The sequence below is a fragment of the Thunnus thynnus genome, chromosome 16 (assembly GCF_963924715.1).
Source record: "Thunnus thynnus chromosome 16, fThuThy2.1, whole genome shotgun sequence".
Classification (NCBI taxonomy): Eukaryota; Metazoa; Chordata; class Actinopteri; order Scombriformes; family Scombridae; genus Thunnus; species Thunnus thynnus.
The window spans coordinates 3,216,022-3,234,685 of record NC_089532.1 but is presented as its reverse complement, the minus strand read 5'-3'; the positions used below and the strand labels follow the sequence as shown (position 1 = coordinate 3,234,685).

Sequence of the window (18,664 nt, the reverse complement as noted above, 5' to 3'; positions counted from 1 at the left end):
TACACATGTATCCCTCGTCCAGAGCTACAAGCCCTTATTTTCTGCATCACTGGATAAAAAGCACAGTACTTCCTGCACTGGCACTGAATATTGCCATTGGACTTAAATCACGAGGTGTGGACTCATCAGTTTCTAGGAATAGCGAACGATAAGAGAATACTCGAATGTCATAAAGATCATCAGTGATACACAAGATGTGTTTCCCCACTGTCCTGGTAACCATTAGTATCTTAACGCTCCTCTTGTTTTGAGATGAGTCCTCAGATTAACCACAGGGAGTACAGTTTTCTATTAATCATGTGTGTGACATGCTGCCTTCCATTATTCTGTTCAGCTATCTGCTGCTTTCATCATCACTGTGGTGTTTCCTGCTGTGCGGATCTGTGTTGCAGCCTCTAAACACTGTAAAAAACTGTTTGAACAAAAATTCTCTTGTTCACACTACTAATTATTAATTATTACTTATTATTATAACTCAACTTGGATATTTCTATAAAGAGAGCTCAATTAAGAAATAGGCTTGTGGTGTCACACCTTAAAATTTGCTTCAGTGGGAAACTGCTGGATTTCCAAGTGAAACTACTAAATTATGTAGGTGCTGGTAGTAGATGGTAGGTGTGTGATGGTGATGGATTGCATAAACTGCAATTAGGAATGGCATAAAAAACGAGGTAAATTGCAGTTGGGACAAGTCTTCTAGATTAAGGCCATGCAAGCAGCCCAGAGTGTTCACCCTACAATACAAGTATAACAGGGAACAAAACAACATACTGTTGACGGTGATTTTTCAATTCCAAAAGGCCCTGATGTACTCCAAAATTAATGGCGATAGCTGATGTGGATACATGTAGTTTTGTTTACACTACATTGAGTGTCTGGGTACGTGGGCGTGTTCCAAACATGTCAATCAATCAATCAATTTTTATTTATATAGCGCCAAATCACAACAAAAGTCATCTCAGGGCACTTTTCACATAGAGCAGGTCTAGACCATACTCTTTAATTTACAGAGACCCAACAAATCCCCCATGGGCAAGCACTTGGCGACAGCGGTAATGAAAAACTCCCCTTTAACGGATAGAAACCTCAAGCAGGACCGGGCTCTTGGTGGGCGGCCATCTGCTTTGACCGGTTGGGTTGAGAGAGAGAAAGAAAGAGGGGAGAGGGAGAGGGAGGACAGAATAACAACAATCATAACTATCACAATAACAGCATCAATAGCCAGGGAAGGACACTGCAAAACAACATGTGTAGTTGTTTGCATGTAATAATAATGTAATTTGGGGTTGCACGTGGATGTCAGACCCTTGCAGGTGTGGTCAGATGATTAAATTTGCGTCACAAAGACCCTCTTCACTATGTGGATGCATGAAGTATCATTTGAGCTTTAGAGTCTTACAAGTAGTAGAGTTTAAAAATGTTTGTTCTTAGAGTGCCACTTGATTGTATCTAGATTAGAGATTTTGAGATTGTTTGTAAAGCTGACACCTTGACCTGATAGTGGCACCAGTGGAAAGCTCCTGGAAAGTCTCAAATGCAAAAGTGCAAAAGGATTTTTTTGATGGTAGTACTCTTATCAATGCTCTTATTGGTTCTTTTTTACTGTGGAAAAAATGTAAACAAATATAAAAGAATCTACCTTAAAAATACAACTGGCTCCAATTCAAAACCGGATTTCGGGGGGCATCCCTACAATGGGGAATGGGGGCTTGAGCTGTGCAATGATTTTAACACAAGGGCCACAGTCAGAATTGCAGGTAAAGTGACGACCACTTCCCATACACAGTATTTACAAAAGAAACAGCTGTAAAGCAATAAAGACAATTTATGCAGCATCACAAACACTCCAAAATGAGTCTTTGTATTATTACAGATTTTGTCAGATAAAAATTGAAAAGCCTCAAAGAACCATTTAACGCAATTATTTTCAGCAGCTCAGCTACAGAAGGCTCCAATGCGTAGCTTCTATAAGCCGAAAAACATCAAAATCAGTTAAAAGACAGAATAAAGCTCCACTTTGGAACACTGTATTCAGTTTCCCTACATCCATGGTTCATCCTCTTTATATACTTTGTACATTTCATGAGATTCAATGTGTACAAGAGGATATTTTGGCAGGACGTTGGCACAAGAGAAAAGGTCAAAAGGCCATCAGAATCATCAGGAATCAATCCTAAATATTCAACCACATTTTATAAGAATCTCAGCAGTAGTTACCTTTCTCTGCATCAAAGTGTTGGACATGCCAACCAAGCCAATCACTATTCACAGGCTGTACTGCTAACAAGCAAAAATAACCAAATACTGAAACTTTCACAGAGCACATCACCTTTCTTTTCAAACATCAAAATATCACTAAAAGCATTCCCAGACAGAAACTGAGCCTTTTCACTTTCAAAAATGAACCAAAGCCACAACAACAGATAGAGAATGACTCCCACAAAACCAGCAGAAAGCGTCCACCACTGCAGAGTTCAAGCAAAGAATCTCATACTTACATCCCACCATCATCATGGCCACAGAGAAGATCTTCTCTCCGTCCGTGGATGGGGCGATGTTGCCAAAGCCGATGGTGGTCAGGCTGGTCATGGTGAAATACAGGGAGGTGATATATAGAGAATCCTTGCCGGGGCCCCCCTCCCATTGGCCAGAGCCGCTGGCATTGTAGCGGTAAGGTGATCCGATGCTGATAGCCAATTGGTAGAGCCAGCTGTCCATTTTGATGGTATTGGTGGCCTCGTCAATGACCTCGTAGTCTCCAATGCTGTACCTGTTGAAGACAAAACCAGAATATCAGTATTTTTATAGTTTGGCTGACACCCCCAAAGACAGTTTGGAGTAACATACAGTACAACCTTTTCATACTTGCAGTAACTAGAGTAGGGTTTGAAATAATATCAAACTATCCTCCAGAAATATATATTACAAATATGTCATGAGCATATTCTCATGACATCCACTTCCAGTACAATACAAGCAATCATGAGTATACTGAATGTTACAAGTAAGAGAATTACTTCTAAATAATGACTCTCTGCTCAAAGTGGCTATAACTGATATTTGTATATTTATAATGTGTAAGCTGACAGTGTGTGTTGCGTGTGGTTCGTAGTGACGAACCTACAGAGCATCGTCCATGGAATTATGGAGCTTTATAGCGAGTTTCAACTAATTGTTTAGCTGTCCAGCTGCAACTTTACTGTTTTGGTTCACTCTCAGCGCTCTCATAGCGTTGTTTTTGGCCACGGTAGGCAGCTGTTTTCAGAGAAAAAGCTCTAAAAACTGTATTATACAGCTCAGCACCAAACAGCCAACAGATACAGTTAGCTGTAGAATAGCTGGTGAACATAATGGAGCATTTAGTGGCTAAAGAGCCCATTATTTCCCCTGGGAATTGGTAGAGAGCAAAAACAGAACTAAAAGAGAGTGAATATTGGACTTACATTCACCAGGTGGACAGAAACACGACTCCAAATGAATGATAAAGTTGCTCCGTAACTGCTGGGTGTGGAAATAAGCAACTTTTTGCAACTTCAAAAGGTGATGACATGTCAGTGTTGTGTTTATAGAACATCTTCTCACAGATTTGAGCAAGACTGGTATCAGTCACCATCCTGGAGGATCTAATGTCTCATCAAAAATAAAGGCGAGCATACAAAATAGTAAAAAATAAAAGAATAGTGTCTCACTAATGAAGGGTGTGCTGACTTTTGTTGCAGTTTGTTTTTAAATATGGCCTCTTCATTATAGTTTAACTAGTCAAACATTCTGTTTTTCAAATGATAATTCTTCCTGGGTTTTGTCTAAAAACAAATACAATTGTATTAAATGGAAAGGTAATTGTTATTTGTAATTACTTAACATTTTAGTTATAATGACCAGGGGTGTACTCAGTTGTGTTACATACTGTATATATGTAAATGTAAACAGTTTGTTTACCACGCATGATAAACCAGAATCAGAGCTGAAGTTGGCGGTAGACCAGAAAAGTTTCCAGCCAGCATATCTACTGACCAGACACTGCTCTTTATTCTACATTTCTAGTTATAATTCAAGGATGACTCAACATTTTCCATTGTTGGTCCCAGACTGAAGAAAAGGTTGTCTTATTATCAGACCTTATCTTTTATCTTTTCAGCTTTTGAATATTATGACTGTGTGATCTGATATTGCATCACATCTATAATTGCATTTTTAACTCTTAAATCTCTTGATCAACATTTGTTGTTGTAACATTGTCTCGTTTAGTAAATTAAACTTTACTAATGATAAAAACAAGCTTTTTATGAAGTAAACAAATGCCAATTCCACCTACTAGAATGTAAAGCCCATAAAACATCTTGTTTTTGTTTCTAATTTTCCCATAATTTATACAAACATCCTTTAATATAAACTCAAATCTTTTAATGCCTCAAATTCCACCCAATTAGCTTTTAATAATATGTGACAGGCCACTTATTAAAACCATTAATCATTAATGAAGAGCAGACTGAGGAGCATAAACAACATTTAGGATTTCACTTTGGTTTGTCAAGGCTCATATGCAATTGGTTTCGCCCCTGAGATTATTGACAGTACCTGCAGTTCGACATGCACATATCACCTCAATCTTAATATGAAATGTTTATGACACTTTGAAGGTGTCGAATTAAGGGATTCTGTTTACTAATGAATGTGAAGCAAACAGCATAAAAAGACCTCTGACACCAAAGGGTTTATATGCTATTTGGTTTTTATGCTCTCTCGGTTACTCCCAGGGGTTGGATGAGCACTCAAATCGGACAGACCCAAGGTTAACGACACAGGACAACGGACTAACAACATCGAGAATACAGTGCATCTGCAGCAAGACCTGCAGGGACATGAGGGGCTTGAGGATACACCAGGCTAGGATAAGGTGCTTGACAAAGGAAGCGATGACACAGCACACAGAAGCAACTACTGGTGAGACGCAGGAGTAGCCAGGCCTGGAGGCAAACCACAGTGCCCAGAGCCTTCTAGTGTCACCTACACCCACTGCCAGCACTCCACTGGCCGCTCCATTGGCCGGCAGTGCACAGAGCCTCCAGCTATCTCTGCAGATGGCTGGACGTGCCATGCAGCTTGAGCAGCATTCGGCTATATGGGAACAGCAATAAGGTCAGGCTCCCATTCAGCACTATCAGGGAGGAATTAATCTTGACACGGGCACAAGAACACCTGCGGTGCACCAGATCGAGGGACACCAAAGTGTTCAGTGCAGGGATTGCCGTGAGGATGAGGAGGAAGTGGAAGGCAGCTGAGGCAGGCCAGCATGCAGAAGTTCGGGTGAAGCACAAGGCCCGTCTTAGGAGTGTGGCTCAAGGCAGGGCCGGACTCAGGAGCTCAACATCGACCCCATATGACACTGCCAGCAGGAAGGAGAGGCGGAAGTGGAGGAAGAGTGAGCAAGTAAAACAGTGGCAATGCAACAACAGGGTTCCTGGATGAAGTAGGAACGTGTGATGGAGCGTTATGTCACCTGGCAGGACATCCGGAAGTGTTCCCATGGGACAAAGTAGAAACACCCGCATTCCCCCTGCGTTCCAAGACAGGGACCCTCAAACACATCCTGAGCAGCTGCTCCAAGGCACTGGGTGGGGGCCGCTATTGCTGGAGACATGACCTCAAGGTCCTCAAGACCATTGCTGAGGCAATCAACAAAGGGATCAGCAACAGCAGATGCGCCCACACTACAGCCAGGATGATCATGTTTGTCAAGAGAGAGCTGGAGAAAAGACCCATGAACTGCTCTGTCTGTTGTCTTTCCAAAGTGCGAGACTGGGTCATGACAATTGAGCAGAAGAGGCAGCTGAAAATTCCATCACATATCAACCAGTCCTCACTGAGACCAGACATCATCTTGGTTTCTGAGGCCACAAGACAGCTCATCTTACTGGAGCTAACTGTGCCCTGGGAGGAGAGGATGGAGGAGGTGCAAAGAGAGGAAGAAGGCAAAGTATCAGGAGCTGGTGGAGGACTGCCGCAGGAACGGGTGGTGGACCAGGTGCATGCCAGTGGAGGTGGGCAGTCGGGGTTTGCAAGTCATTCCCTCAGCAAGGCTTACAGAACCCTGGGCATTACAAGAGCAAGCAGGAGAAGAGCCATCAACAACAATGTGGAATTGGCAGAGAAGGCGTCTAGATGGCTCTGGCTGAAAATTGGTGACCAGTGGGGTCAGCAGAATGCCATTTGGACACAGACCGAGGCTTGATCAACCTTGTTCGGGTAGTACATCAGTACATCCAAGTATGTGCATCAGAAGATGTATGAAAAACAGGATATAATTACATTAAGCAGCACTTTATCTGAAAAGTATTGCTGTTGTGTTTGTGATGTTTTAAAAAGGGATTGTTGTGTTTTTGTGCAGCAGATACTGTTTCATTATCTTCTTGTTTTTGCTATACAGTAGGCCTTAAAATTACCATATCACTTGTATGACTTGGAGCAAACTGAATAAAGCTTGTAGTAAACAGAATAGCAGCAGATGCTTTGTAATGTACAGATGGCGAGGGAAGGAGCAATGTTTTGCATACATAACCAATTAGGAGCAGTTAGGAAAATGGGTAGATCCCTAGCAGCTGGTAGCAGCTTTTGAATGGCTCTAAACTGTGAGGAAAATATGAAAAATTGACTCCAAAACCCCATACAGAAAATCATTTACCAGATGCAGGCGAGCCAGTGGGCCACAAGTCCAAACACACAGACCAGCAGGACCAGAACGGCAGCACCATATTCCAGGTAGTGGTCCAGTTTCCTGGCCACCCGGCCCAGACGCAGGAGGCGGACCACCTTTAGAGAGCTGAACAGACTGCTGATGCCCTGAGGGGGGACGAAGGAGGAATGGAGGAGAGAGATGGAAAGAAGGAGAAGCGGGAGATGCCGGGTGAGAGGGAAGAAATTGAAATTGGGGGAGGAAGGGAAAGGGGATGTGGGAATGATAGAGAGAAAGAAATTTGTTATTATAGGAAAAGTCTAGTTTCTGTAGTATAAAGATCCAGTCATGAAAGCATTTAAAACAGCTAAATTTAGCAGTGACATCTTTTCATTGCAATGGAATCGATATGATCAGCAGGCTCACTCACAGTGGCGAAGTAAATCCATGAAAATCACGGTTCAGCTTCAGTGAACTTTGACACACCAGTTTGCACCATTGACCAGTAACAAGCCATCTCAAATCTTGCTGAACTTTGAGGAAACAGCGAACCAGAAAGTCCAAAATAGAGGAAACTGTTGGCTTATTAGCTGTACTTTTATATATGTAACCTTCCTCTGTCTGAATATTAACTGCAGTTGTACACAGAAGAGACAAGGCCTTTGGACAGTTATGAGACAGGAGTCAGTGGTACAAATAATGTGTGTGTGAACATATTTTCCCATTAATGACAAGCTTGTCAATGTCAGTTAGCATTTTTATTGAATGATATTATTTAGAAATCAATCAGTTAATCAACGTTATTTGTATAACACCTTTTTCAAAATGCTTTACAGATGACAAGCTGATAACAAGACAGAACAAAAAAACAAATTAGAGACTAATGCACAAGTGAAATGAAAGATGAAAATGGAATAACACCAATAAAATAGATTCAAAATAAAATAAAATAAGAACTAGATGAAAAAAATTAAAAGACAATGACTAATAAAATAGCTAACAGGGAATGAAACATTTTAAAAACACAAATACAATAAAATAAATAAAATATTCTAATCAAAAGACAGGCTAAACACGTTTTAAATTTAAAGATATCAACACTTTCACACTGGTGTGAGCAGGTCAATGCATTCCTCAAACAATATTTTAATACGTAATTATATAAGGACAAAATAATAATTTAGGGAGATGATTTGAAATAAAATTCAAGGACAAATGGACTTGATGATGTTGAAGACTTGAAGACGTTTTGCCTGTTAACTTTCACAGACAATACATTAGAACTTGTAAAACTAATAAAATCTCCATTTTAATTAACTCACAACAAATTACACGTACAATACAGACTTAAACTTGTTCCTCAAAACCTATAATTCAGATAATTTGTTTGACCAGAGACTCAGATATCACCTTGTTGCATTTTAATAGTAGACTTACACGTAATGACAGACAGCAATTAAAACTTTGAATGGAGTTGCACACTGGAAAGGGTTGTGTAAGAGATGAGAATAATTATAGCTCACATACAAATGAATTGTTTCCTTCATTTCTTAAAACCATGTTATCAACACTTGAATTACACAGAAACTACCACAGTAAGCAAGTAAAGGTGTGACAGTAATGCTCATTTTGTTTTACTGTCATGTCAGTAAGTATTTCAACACAGCATGCGATATTTGTCTTATTTATCTTAAATCTTAATTATTGGTGAACACTTTGGAACAAACCTACACTATTACATTCCAAACCACACTTAATAATAATCAAAAATATTTCAAAATGACATTTTGTCCATGTTATGCAGCTCTGGGGAAAACAGAAAAGGTCTCTTCAAGAACAGAAAACCAACTGGACTTTTTGTGTTGTTTAGAGTTTCCTGTGTTGTCAGTCCTTCTGGTCATACGGTTTTCCTTACGACTTGGGTGGTGGGTTTAGAGGACGGCATTATTAGTTAGCTTATAGTGCTGTGTGCTTAAGTTTATGTAATTCTGGGATGGTTTGAGTTATGCTGGGTTGTGATTTGGAGTGTTGTATTTTCTGGGTTTCTGTTGCTCTGTGTTTCCTTTGTGTGTTCATGTAGTCCTCCACACCTGCCCTGCATTTGGACTCATTAGCCCTGCCCTGTTTTCCCCACACCTGCCCTGTGTTAGCCTCATCAGCCCAGTTCTCCACCCATCTCCCCTCCTGCACTTCATCTCCTCGTTAGTTCAGTTACTTTTTAAGCCCCGGTTTTCTCTTCAGTCTTTGTTGGATCATTTTGTTTTGTTCTGCTTGTCTCGTTTGTTCTGTTCTTGTAATGTTCTGTCTTCATCCGTCGCCAGACTAAAGGTTTTCATCAACTCTGCAATCTCTGCATGCATGTCTCTGCATTTGGGTCCATTCCTGCTACTCCAACCTGGCACATTATTCTTAGACAGAAGGCCTAATTTTAAGTTTCCAAGTTGGCCAAGAAGTGAAACTGATATTTCTTTGAGAGGTTCCATCACTCTGGATCAGTGCTCAGTGGTCTGGTACAAGAACACGACATGTTAGGAGAACCAAATATTCACTTGCTACTGGCCACTTTAAAAGTGTGCCGGTTGGATTGTATAAAAAAACTCAAAGGTGCAATTTAACTTTCTACTTTTAGCAGGCACCAACTAGTTATCAACTTCTAGTCTTTTTCAAGAGTTGAATGTTGCAGTGAGTGATGTCACTTACTGACATGATCAGTAACTCGACTGGATGTTCATAAGGAGTGATATTTTTACTGATATCTCTTTTAAAGGAGCACTCCACCAATTTAAAACAGCCTGTGAAGACAGTTGTGTAATATCTTCTGTGTGTTCTGGTGGGAGCTGAAAATAATCCTAATGATGCCCTCAGGGTTATCTCAGTTTGAGACTTTTGGCTAAACTTTTAAAGTTTTAACTGCAAGCTGTGTGATACAAACTGTTGGGTCGGATTGAGCATTTAATGGGCCGGTATACTCTGTCAGACATGCTTTAACAGATAGTTGAGTACCTTGGGAAACCACCTCCCCTCACACCTTTCCGAGGTCGGATAAGGGGAGGGTGGGGGCTGTTTAGTGCCATTTCTGTAACTTTCCAAAACAGACAATCTGACATTCACACCCACTTAACACCACTACTGGCCAGCTGTGTGGAGGTGAGAAAGTGTTCAGAACTTTAACTTGTCTCTCTAGCTTTCTTTTTACATTCCTCTTTAAAGGAGCACTCCACCAATTTAACACATGAAGTCATAGTATGACTGTAATACACCCATAACAGACTGAATCTGGATCCAGTACAGACATTGTTACTGATACTGATAGCGATGTTGATACTGAGCCACCGTCATGGAAGTCCATAATAGAGGAAGAGTACATTAGAAAGCCCTCCTAAAAGCAGAAGAGCCTGGAGCATCAACGACATGCCATATTTTTTTTACATGTCAGTGCGTATGAATGACACAGAGTAAATAAATAGCACCATTACTCCTTTCTGCAGTGTTACTGTACATGTTGTCCTCACAACACATCAATGCTGCAGCGTCTGAAAACAAAAGGTCCATGTAATGTAAAAGCAGAAACATGTTTGCATGGGATGTACTCAGCGTACACGCCCGAAATAAAACTCACACATGCATACATTTGTTTGCATACATACAATACAAAGGGACATGAACCCTGGAACCCACTTTTGTTATTTGGTGTACAAACTACCACTTGTTGAACACTTAAGGGGAAATTTAGAGTAGTTTTAAGTAGCTTTTCTTAGACTCTAAGACATTTAAGTAAAAAAATTTTGTGTGTATATATGTGATTTTTTTTTCTGTATTTACTTGTTACAAAAAAATAACTCTATCACACTTTTTGTGCATTGAGTTAAATGGTGAAATTAGAATTTTTCTGGCCGTACCATTAATTTGAATTGAAAATTTTATATTAATTTCCCTGTAATTCAGCCTGATATATTTGCCATCTTTGGAAACTTGCACATGAACTTTTTTTATAAAAGGTTTGAACAGAGCTTTCTTGCACAGTCTTAGTTTGTAAAGATGAGTACGCCAAAAGATCATTGTGGTTTATAACAACATGGGTCTAATTTTTGTGTAGTTTTTCGTGAATGATTTGATATGTTTGTTTTCTCTTCCAAATAAGTTTGACTAACCTGGAAGTTCATTTATAACCTTTGTGTTTCTTGGACTTTTTTACCTGTGTTACCATGTTCCCAGATCTCATCTATTAACTTGGTGAGTACATGTTGTTGTTATTATTACTGCTAAGACTGATGGCAAAAGCTACAAAAGTAAGACCATGGCAGTAATAAACCAGAATTATCCTTTAATTCTTTCTTTAGCACAACTTTAAAAAACTTTAACAGGCTATTTAGATGAGGAAAACTGGCAAAGTTAAAAACTGAGATGTAGCAGATTTTAAAATAGAAAGAACTCAGATAAAGTTACTGAAAAACAACTTAGGACAGCAAATTCACTTTAACTACTTTCAACATCATACTGTACCAGTAAAATGTGAGCTGCAACACTCAGATACTCAAAGACATATACCTTTATATACTGATAAATAAAAATAGAAGTTTCCTGCAGCCGTGGACCCAGTACAGCACACACTGTACTACCTGACAGCTTTTCAACAACAGATACAGCTGACCTATGTCCTCCCAGAGCCCTGGGTCTTTATATTCTCTTCCACGAACTTCCCCAAAACACACACACAGCACACACAAACACAGTCAGTTAAAAAAGAGGCTTAAAAATAAACAAAAGTGAGTCTTTTCAACAACAGGAGCAGCAGCCAGAACCCTGAGGCGTCGACAGGCTCTGTACAATCTGTTTTAACACAATTAACAAAGCCAAGCGTTTGGAGCAGCAGGGGCCAACCCTGTACAACCTGAAGCTAAATATTTACCAACATTAAAAAATAATTCTCTCATTTTGACACACAGAGAGGAGAAAAAAAAGTAGATGGAAGCCAGCAGGGTTATCTAATGATGTAGGCTATGATGTTATGTAATAAAGAGGAAGACTGCTGAGTCTGAGACGAGCTGCTCTCTGCAGTTTCATCCGAGCTCTTCAACCTCAGCTCAGTCTTCACCTCCATCCTGAAATAAATTTTCAGACTCAGCTGCAAACTGTCCTCATGAAACCTTTCTTCCTCTTTTGACCTTAATTCCCTCTCCCCTCCCCCCCCATACTGGGCCTGAGGTTTCTTCTCATGCTCCCCATGGAGACATGAACTTACGCTGCACCGAAAAAAAAAAAAAAAAAGTCTGAATGAATTCAAGATCATGTTTTTATAATTATACTGTGATATAGACAAGAAGACTAATATTCATGTGCTTCTGTTCTGTGTTTATTTGGGACTATTTACTTATATCTAGCTGTGCTGTAATTAGTTTTATCAGTCTTAGGCTGTATTTAGACCAAATCAGGCGGTGCTGCCCATTGCCGCAGGGTTGAGCGGAGGTGTGCGGGGGGTGTGGGCGTGTTTATTTGTGCTCTAGAACGTGACTGCTGTGAAACAATCAGAAAATATCAATTTTATTGATCTGATTCACCGGCTTCCTTTTTTAAAATGAGTCGGGAAGCAGACAGCAAAGTTTAACTTTACTTTTAACATTATCAAACAAAGAGAAATATCCTCCCTTGCTCCTACTAACGTCTTTTTACTCCCTCACTGCGCCACAGCAGCCAAAACTGACTGATTTGGTCTGAATACAGCCTTATTCTATTTTAGCTTATTTTTATTTTCTATTTTGTTTAACTCTTTATTTAACTAAATTCTGTTTAAATGTGTATTTTCATAATGTCTTGTGTTCTTTACATATTGTCTGTATACCTCTTTATGTTTTATGTAAAGCACTTTGAATTCCTTCGTTGGTGAAAGGTGCGATACAAATAAACTTGCCTTGTGTTGCATCTGTCCAGCAAGTTTTCTGCTCTTTCACTCTAACTGCACACCTTAGCCATTAAAGCGCCACACAAAGTCCTGGAGTGTGAAAAAGTTATTCACCGTCATGCTGGATTTTTAAAGTAGAACACCTCCATTGAAGTCTATTTTCAATGTCTAGAAAAACTAAATCTGCACACTAACAGCTCTTAATGGAAAAGACTAATTTATTATTTGACTGATCGAGCATTTCAAGCACATTTTCTTCAGTAAAAAAAGTTTTTAAAAAGCAGTAAACCACTGCAAGACCACAGCTATAGATGAAACTAACTGTTGCAGCCATCTTTCAAACCTACAGGGATATTTTGGTACCTGAGATTTTTGGTGGAGATCACAGACCCATCCGAAATTATCTCGTCATCGTTTTAAATGTCAGTTTGAACAGAATTCTTAAAGAACTCTAACTGAGAATTAGATCCCCACAAATATACTAGTTGCAATTCTGGCTTTGCTGGTGGTCTGAAAAGTCCCCAAATCCTGTAATAAAGTCATCAAACTGACAGCAATGATCAATGCTTCTGGAATCCAAATGAGGTAAACCTGTTGACTGGAGGTTTTCTGGTGAGGTTATCGGGTCAAGTGCTGCAAATTGGCCTGATTGGAAGTAATTTAGCAGTTAATCACCGAGAGAAACCAATCAAGACCAAATCCAGTTGTTAAGAACTGCAATTGTGAAACTGCCCACACAAAATAATTATCAATGTCTACTTTAAACATCTCTTATCATGAGCAGGGAAATTGATTCTTGACCTTGGGACCTGGTTTTGTGACAAAATCTTCACTCACAGGTCCACTAACAGGCTTTTCTGAGATTTCAACCTAATAAGTCAACGTTTAATTTGAAATTATTAAATTCATCTTTTATCATATTTGTATTAGCACAACTACAGAAAGCTTTTTATTCCTGCATTGGGAGTGCTTCACAAGTTTTAGACCAAGTTTTTGTCACAACAGCAGCAACTTAATGTGTCAAACTATTCTATATTTTTCTTCTTGCCAACAGAAACCATGAATAGACCAAAACCAAAGATGTCTTAGTCCATCTCAGTACTTTATGACTTCCCTTCCCCGTCTATGGCTCTTAGCTTCCTACTGAAGACATAAATCTTTAAAAATGCCCCCCAAATATACAGTTTCATTTTTAAAAAGCTGTCCACTGTAGTTTTTAGCAAACAAACAGGAGGAAACAGTGCATTTGTTGAGACTATTTTCAGCAGCTGATGGATTCACATTTGCGGTGCTATAGCCTAATTACACTAAAAATCCCTCGGTTAAATTTTTACACAATTTGAGTCAATATACCAACAATACAACATTGAATCTACAGTAGCAATCTGTCATTTTGACCCAAAATGTATTACATACAACAAGATTTAGCTGAAAACTGTCACAAATGTATTGTTTCGTGTAAAAAATGATGTGCACAGGAGATTAAAAAGAAACACAAGTTATTAACAATCAATAAACAAACCGTGACATGTACTGTAAATTTAAAAAGAGTAGAGCAGATTATAACAAGCTGTATAGTAATTTTGGGTAAATAACCCAACAGTTATATTGAAAAAATTACACTAAAACTGGGTCAAAATAACCCCTTGTCTTGAGTAGCTTTCTGGGTAAAATTAATCCAGTATTGTGTTGGTGCTATATTGACTTAAACTGGGTAAAATTTTAACCCAGTGATTTCTACTGTGTGGGATTGAGTCCAAATAAACTACAGTGTGATTCATGGTAATGAAGGAATGTGGCTCACTGACATATTTTCAATAGTTTTTGGACAACAATGGAGCTTTATGGCACAGAGGAATAAGATATATTTGGGTTTGGACTTTTCATGGGATTTGTTAAATAAAATAAAAGTGTAAATATCGCCAGACTTATCTTTAAGTTTAAAGACTATAACACACATTTAATACACACATACAGAGATTCTACAGATGGATCTGCATCTGTGCTCATCCTAAACAACTTTAAATCATTAAAAAAATATTCTCTGTTACTAATTTGGTGATGAATAAGACTCTTTCTTTAATCTTGGTCTTGAGGCGCCTGAGTCAGACTCAACTGGACTAAGAAGGTCTTGACTGCACCTTTGCCTCAGCTCTGACTCCTGCTGCAGGTTTTCAGTTTCCCTTCTCTCTGATGCCACAAACCCAGGCAACCCTCCCCAACCCTGCCTGCGTCTCTCCAGCCGCAGCTTCAAAGGCTTCCCCGGGGACTCGGACTGTTCCTAGCTCATATGTAAATGCCTCTAAATTAAGTAGCCACAGGACAGAGCAACACAGATGAAAAGAGCATGAGTCAAGAGCGCGCAATGCATGTAAAATCATGGCTCATAAGCACCTGTTTATCAAAACAGAGCGTAGTAAAGTGAGACCGCGGATAGTCAGATATTACGTGTACATCAGGGAGCTCTGTTCACAGCACTAGCTCTTTCACTCATTATTTCCAAAGCAGAGGACGCACCGTTGCATGTTCCTGACAGCACTGGGAGCTCAGTGTGTTTTCAGCCCTCAATCCTGCGAGAATTAAAGTTTTAAAATATCTCAGTTTTTAGAAAAGAATGCCATGCTTCAATTGGGTTTTCAATGGTCACTTTGCACTGACAGAAGCCAAAAGCAGAACCTTCTCCAAGCAGCAAAAATGAAAGGATTGAATGAAGGGATGATTGAAGATGACTGCCGAGGGTATCTTATCTTTAACCTGCTTCTCCCTGCAACTACTCACTGCTTTAGCCATTGCTTTTAAACAAATACTCACCAGTACAAGGACAAACCTTGAACAAAGAGGTAATTTGGACAATAAGCAAAGAGATGATGGTGCAGTTGCACCCCTGACTGAAAGGCTGAGATTGAAATTCCTCTGACATGGATACCTTGTAATTTACTCGATCCTGGATCGATTGGACAGACAGTACCACTGTTGGGCCTGTCCAAACTGCTTGCGCCAGTCATGCTTCATATTGCGACTGACGACAAGACCTCAGTCCACCTATCAGCACAGTTTTCAACCCCGCGGGACGTGAACTATCTGGTGAGTCTGAACCACCATGATCTCACAGGCATCAAGAGCCCATTAGACAACAGTATTGTATTGGCAGCAGTATGTTTAGGCCTGGAAAAGGCTTTTGACATACTTCTGAACAAACTTAGCACCTTTTTAATTTTAATTTTCAGAGCAAACAACCAACTGGTTTGCATCATATCTTGAATGTAGAGAGCAACATGTTAAAATCAATGCAAAACATTCAATTCCCATACAATCCAGAATGGGTATTCCACAAGGCTCGATATTGGGGCCTCTGCTTTTCAGCTCATACATAAATGATTTACCAAAATGCTGCAAAAGAGCTAGTTGTCAAATGTACGCTGATGAGACAATCATTTATATATCAGCTAAAACCCCTTTTTGTTGAGACATTAACAAACAAAGGTTGTATCCCAATGGCTCAAAAACAATAATTTCACCCTGAGTCTTAAAAAGACTGTGTCAATGTGTTTTTCCATGAGAGGGAAAGCAAAAGATAAGCTTACAATTAAAATAGATCAAGAGGAAACAACTGAAGTCAGTGATTTTGAAATTCTTTGGTGTCATTTTAGACTCCCAACTCAAATTTGGTAAACACATTAAAAAGCTATGCAAGACAGTAAAGACAAATCTGAACTGTTTTAGGATGATAAGACATTACATACCCCTTAAGGCAGCTCAATTGTTCATGCATGCCATGATATTTTCACATGTATTCTATTGTGTTACTGTATGGAGCCAAGCTTCACAGACAACTGTCAAACCTGTTACATCAATATACAAACAAACACTGAAAACACTGGATTAAAAACAAATGAAATGGCATCACTGGACAATTCAGAAAAAGTACAAGTTGCTCAGTTATGACAGCTTTATCAACTTTTCTTTTATCAAACTGATTTTTAAATGTGTGAACAATCACATCCCAGCTGTACTTTGTCCATATGTCACAAAAACAAACACCAATACCAAACGGTAATGAAAAACTTGACTTTAACTAATGTACTTTGAGTAATAATGAAATGTTATGGCGATTTTTAAGTAGAAAAGCCTAACCAGGGGCAGGGGTCACAAATTAGCCTTGTCTAGAAATCCTATATGCAACACATCTGTATCATGTTATTGTAACCTGTTACTTTGGTTTTTGCAACGTCCCTGACATTTTTTTTTTAAACTAAGCTAAAACAGTTTTAATTCCTTCAGAAACAGGAGGATGAAATTTAATCCGAGTGTTTAGATATTTTGGTACAGTTTTATCATTCAGTTCAAAAGCTTTCCAGAATGTTTTTTTTTTTTTCTTGGACACATGCAAGACAAAAAAATACAGATTATGTGTGGGGATTAGTGGAATCTTACAATAGAACCACAACCAATTAGCAACAGATGGAAATATGTTGCATCACATAAGCAACAGAGAAAGAAAACTGCTTACAAGGTAACTTACATATTCACCAGGGGCATACAATTTGTTTTTCTCATCTTGTCATCTACCTTTCCCTTCTATTCCATCACTCCATATTTTCATCCACAACGTTTCTACTGTTCTTTACTGCATGCAGCCCATGTCGGCAAAACAGAAAGAATAGCAAAACTCCCTTTTATGACTTGGCAGCATGCAGCCATTTGTCCAAGATGGTTATCCACACTGCTAGCACTGATGAATGGAAATGTAACTTATAATAGCTACTTTTATCACTTTTGAATGATATGTGTGTTAAAAGAGATATATCATGCACATTTCTAGGTCTAATTTTATATTCTGGGGCTTTACTGGAATATCTTTGCATGATTTACAGTAAAAAACAAAAAAAACAAGCAGCTCCTGTTACCTAACAAAAGTAGTAAGATTTTACTTCTTTTTCTTGTTTTTTACTCAAAATGTCAATTTCTAAAATACATCCGTACACATTGTGGCACGAATCCGATCTAAAACATATAAATGGTCAACGTGAACAACCTCAGCAACAAAGATTACAGAATGGACATCTGTTTATGGATATGTGCATCAAGCTGATGTCATCTTGTTTAAAAAAAAAAAAACATTGGAAACATTGTCTTACAACTGTTGGAACTTTGATTACGTTTAACATCCGACATCATAATATAGATAACAGAAAACCCCCCCAAAAGCTTAACACGTCCCCTTTTAATACCAGATTTTTATGATGATTAACCAGCAATTTTCACACCTTTTACGCCTGACATTAACATGCAATCTTGATATCCTACCTGGATTAAGAAAAACATTTGTTGGTGTAAATGAAGGTAAAACACATTGTGATTGGAAGACAATCGGAACAGATCTGGATGATGCCTCGCATTATGATCAGATCTCAACCAGGTGGAAATACAAGTACAATGTGGACACATTCTTCAGAAAGGTCAGTTGAAAGGTCACCTAACTCTACCTCTTCCTGCTAGCATAAGCAAGTGCTTCCTTGCAAAAAAAATGATATAAAGATGAAAATTTCATGGTACTGCTTCCCTTAACCTGGGACGCACAATGTTTCTCTCCAAATCCACCAATCCTGCCTAACTAATTTGCATTTTGAGATGATTTTTAATCCCAGGTGGGAATGCAAAGACCTGGAGATCGGATGCGATTATCCAGATCTAGAAACAGAACATATGAGAGACATTTCTTTACCTGGAGACAGGCAACTCTGGCATCAAAATCCCCATATCTCGTCTTTGTTATTACAACTAGAGGGATAAATGAATGTACAATATGATCTCAGCATTATTGTTTCACCTCTGCATCCAGTATACAGTATATCCTCATCAAAATGGAAAAAAAAGTCCAGGATATGAAAACTAGAAAAGTACATTTCAAGCGATGTACCTTTTACACAAACTACATGCTACTGTACATTCTACTACATAACATGTAGTAGACTAATTACACTGCAGGGTTGGTTGACTTAACAACACACCACACCATTGCTTTGGTATGAAAGGTCAGAAGTAGATGGGAGAGAGATGAGTGCTTCTTCAGAAGCGACAGCTCCAACAAT

General features: G+C 39.0%; 1 protein-coding gene across 1 annotated transcript in view; it reads right to left on the bottom strand.

The window, feature by feature from the left end:
• Positions 1-18,664, bottom strand: part of kcnh5b (potassium voltage-gated channel, subfamily H (eag-related), member 5b) — a 190,740-nt gene that overhangs the window by 125,257 nt on the left and 46,819 nt on the right. Inside the window, exons 7-8 of the mRNA XM_067613790.1 lie at positions 6,683-6,840; positions 2,499-2,770 (exon numbers count right to left, since the gene is read on the bottom strand). Coding sequence (XP_067469891.1) covers positions 2,499-2,770; positions 6,683-6,840 — 430 coding nt within the window. The remainder of the gene's footprint in view (positions 1-2,498; positions 2,771-6,682; positions 6,841-18,664) is intronic.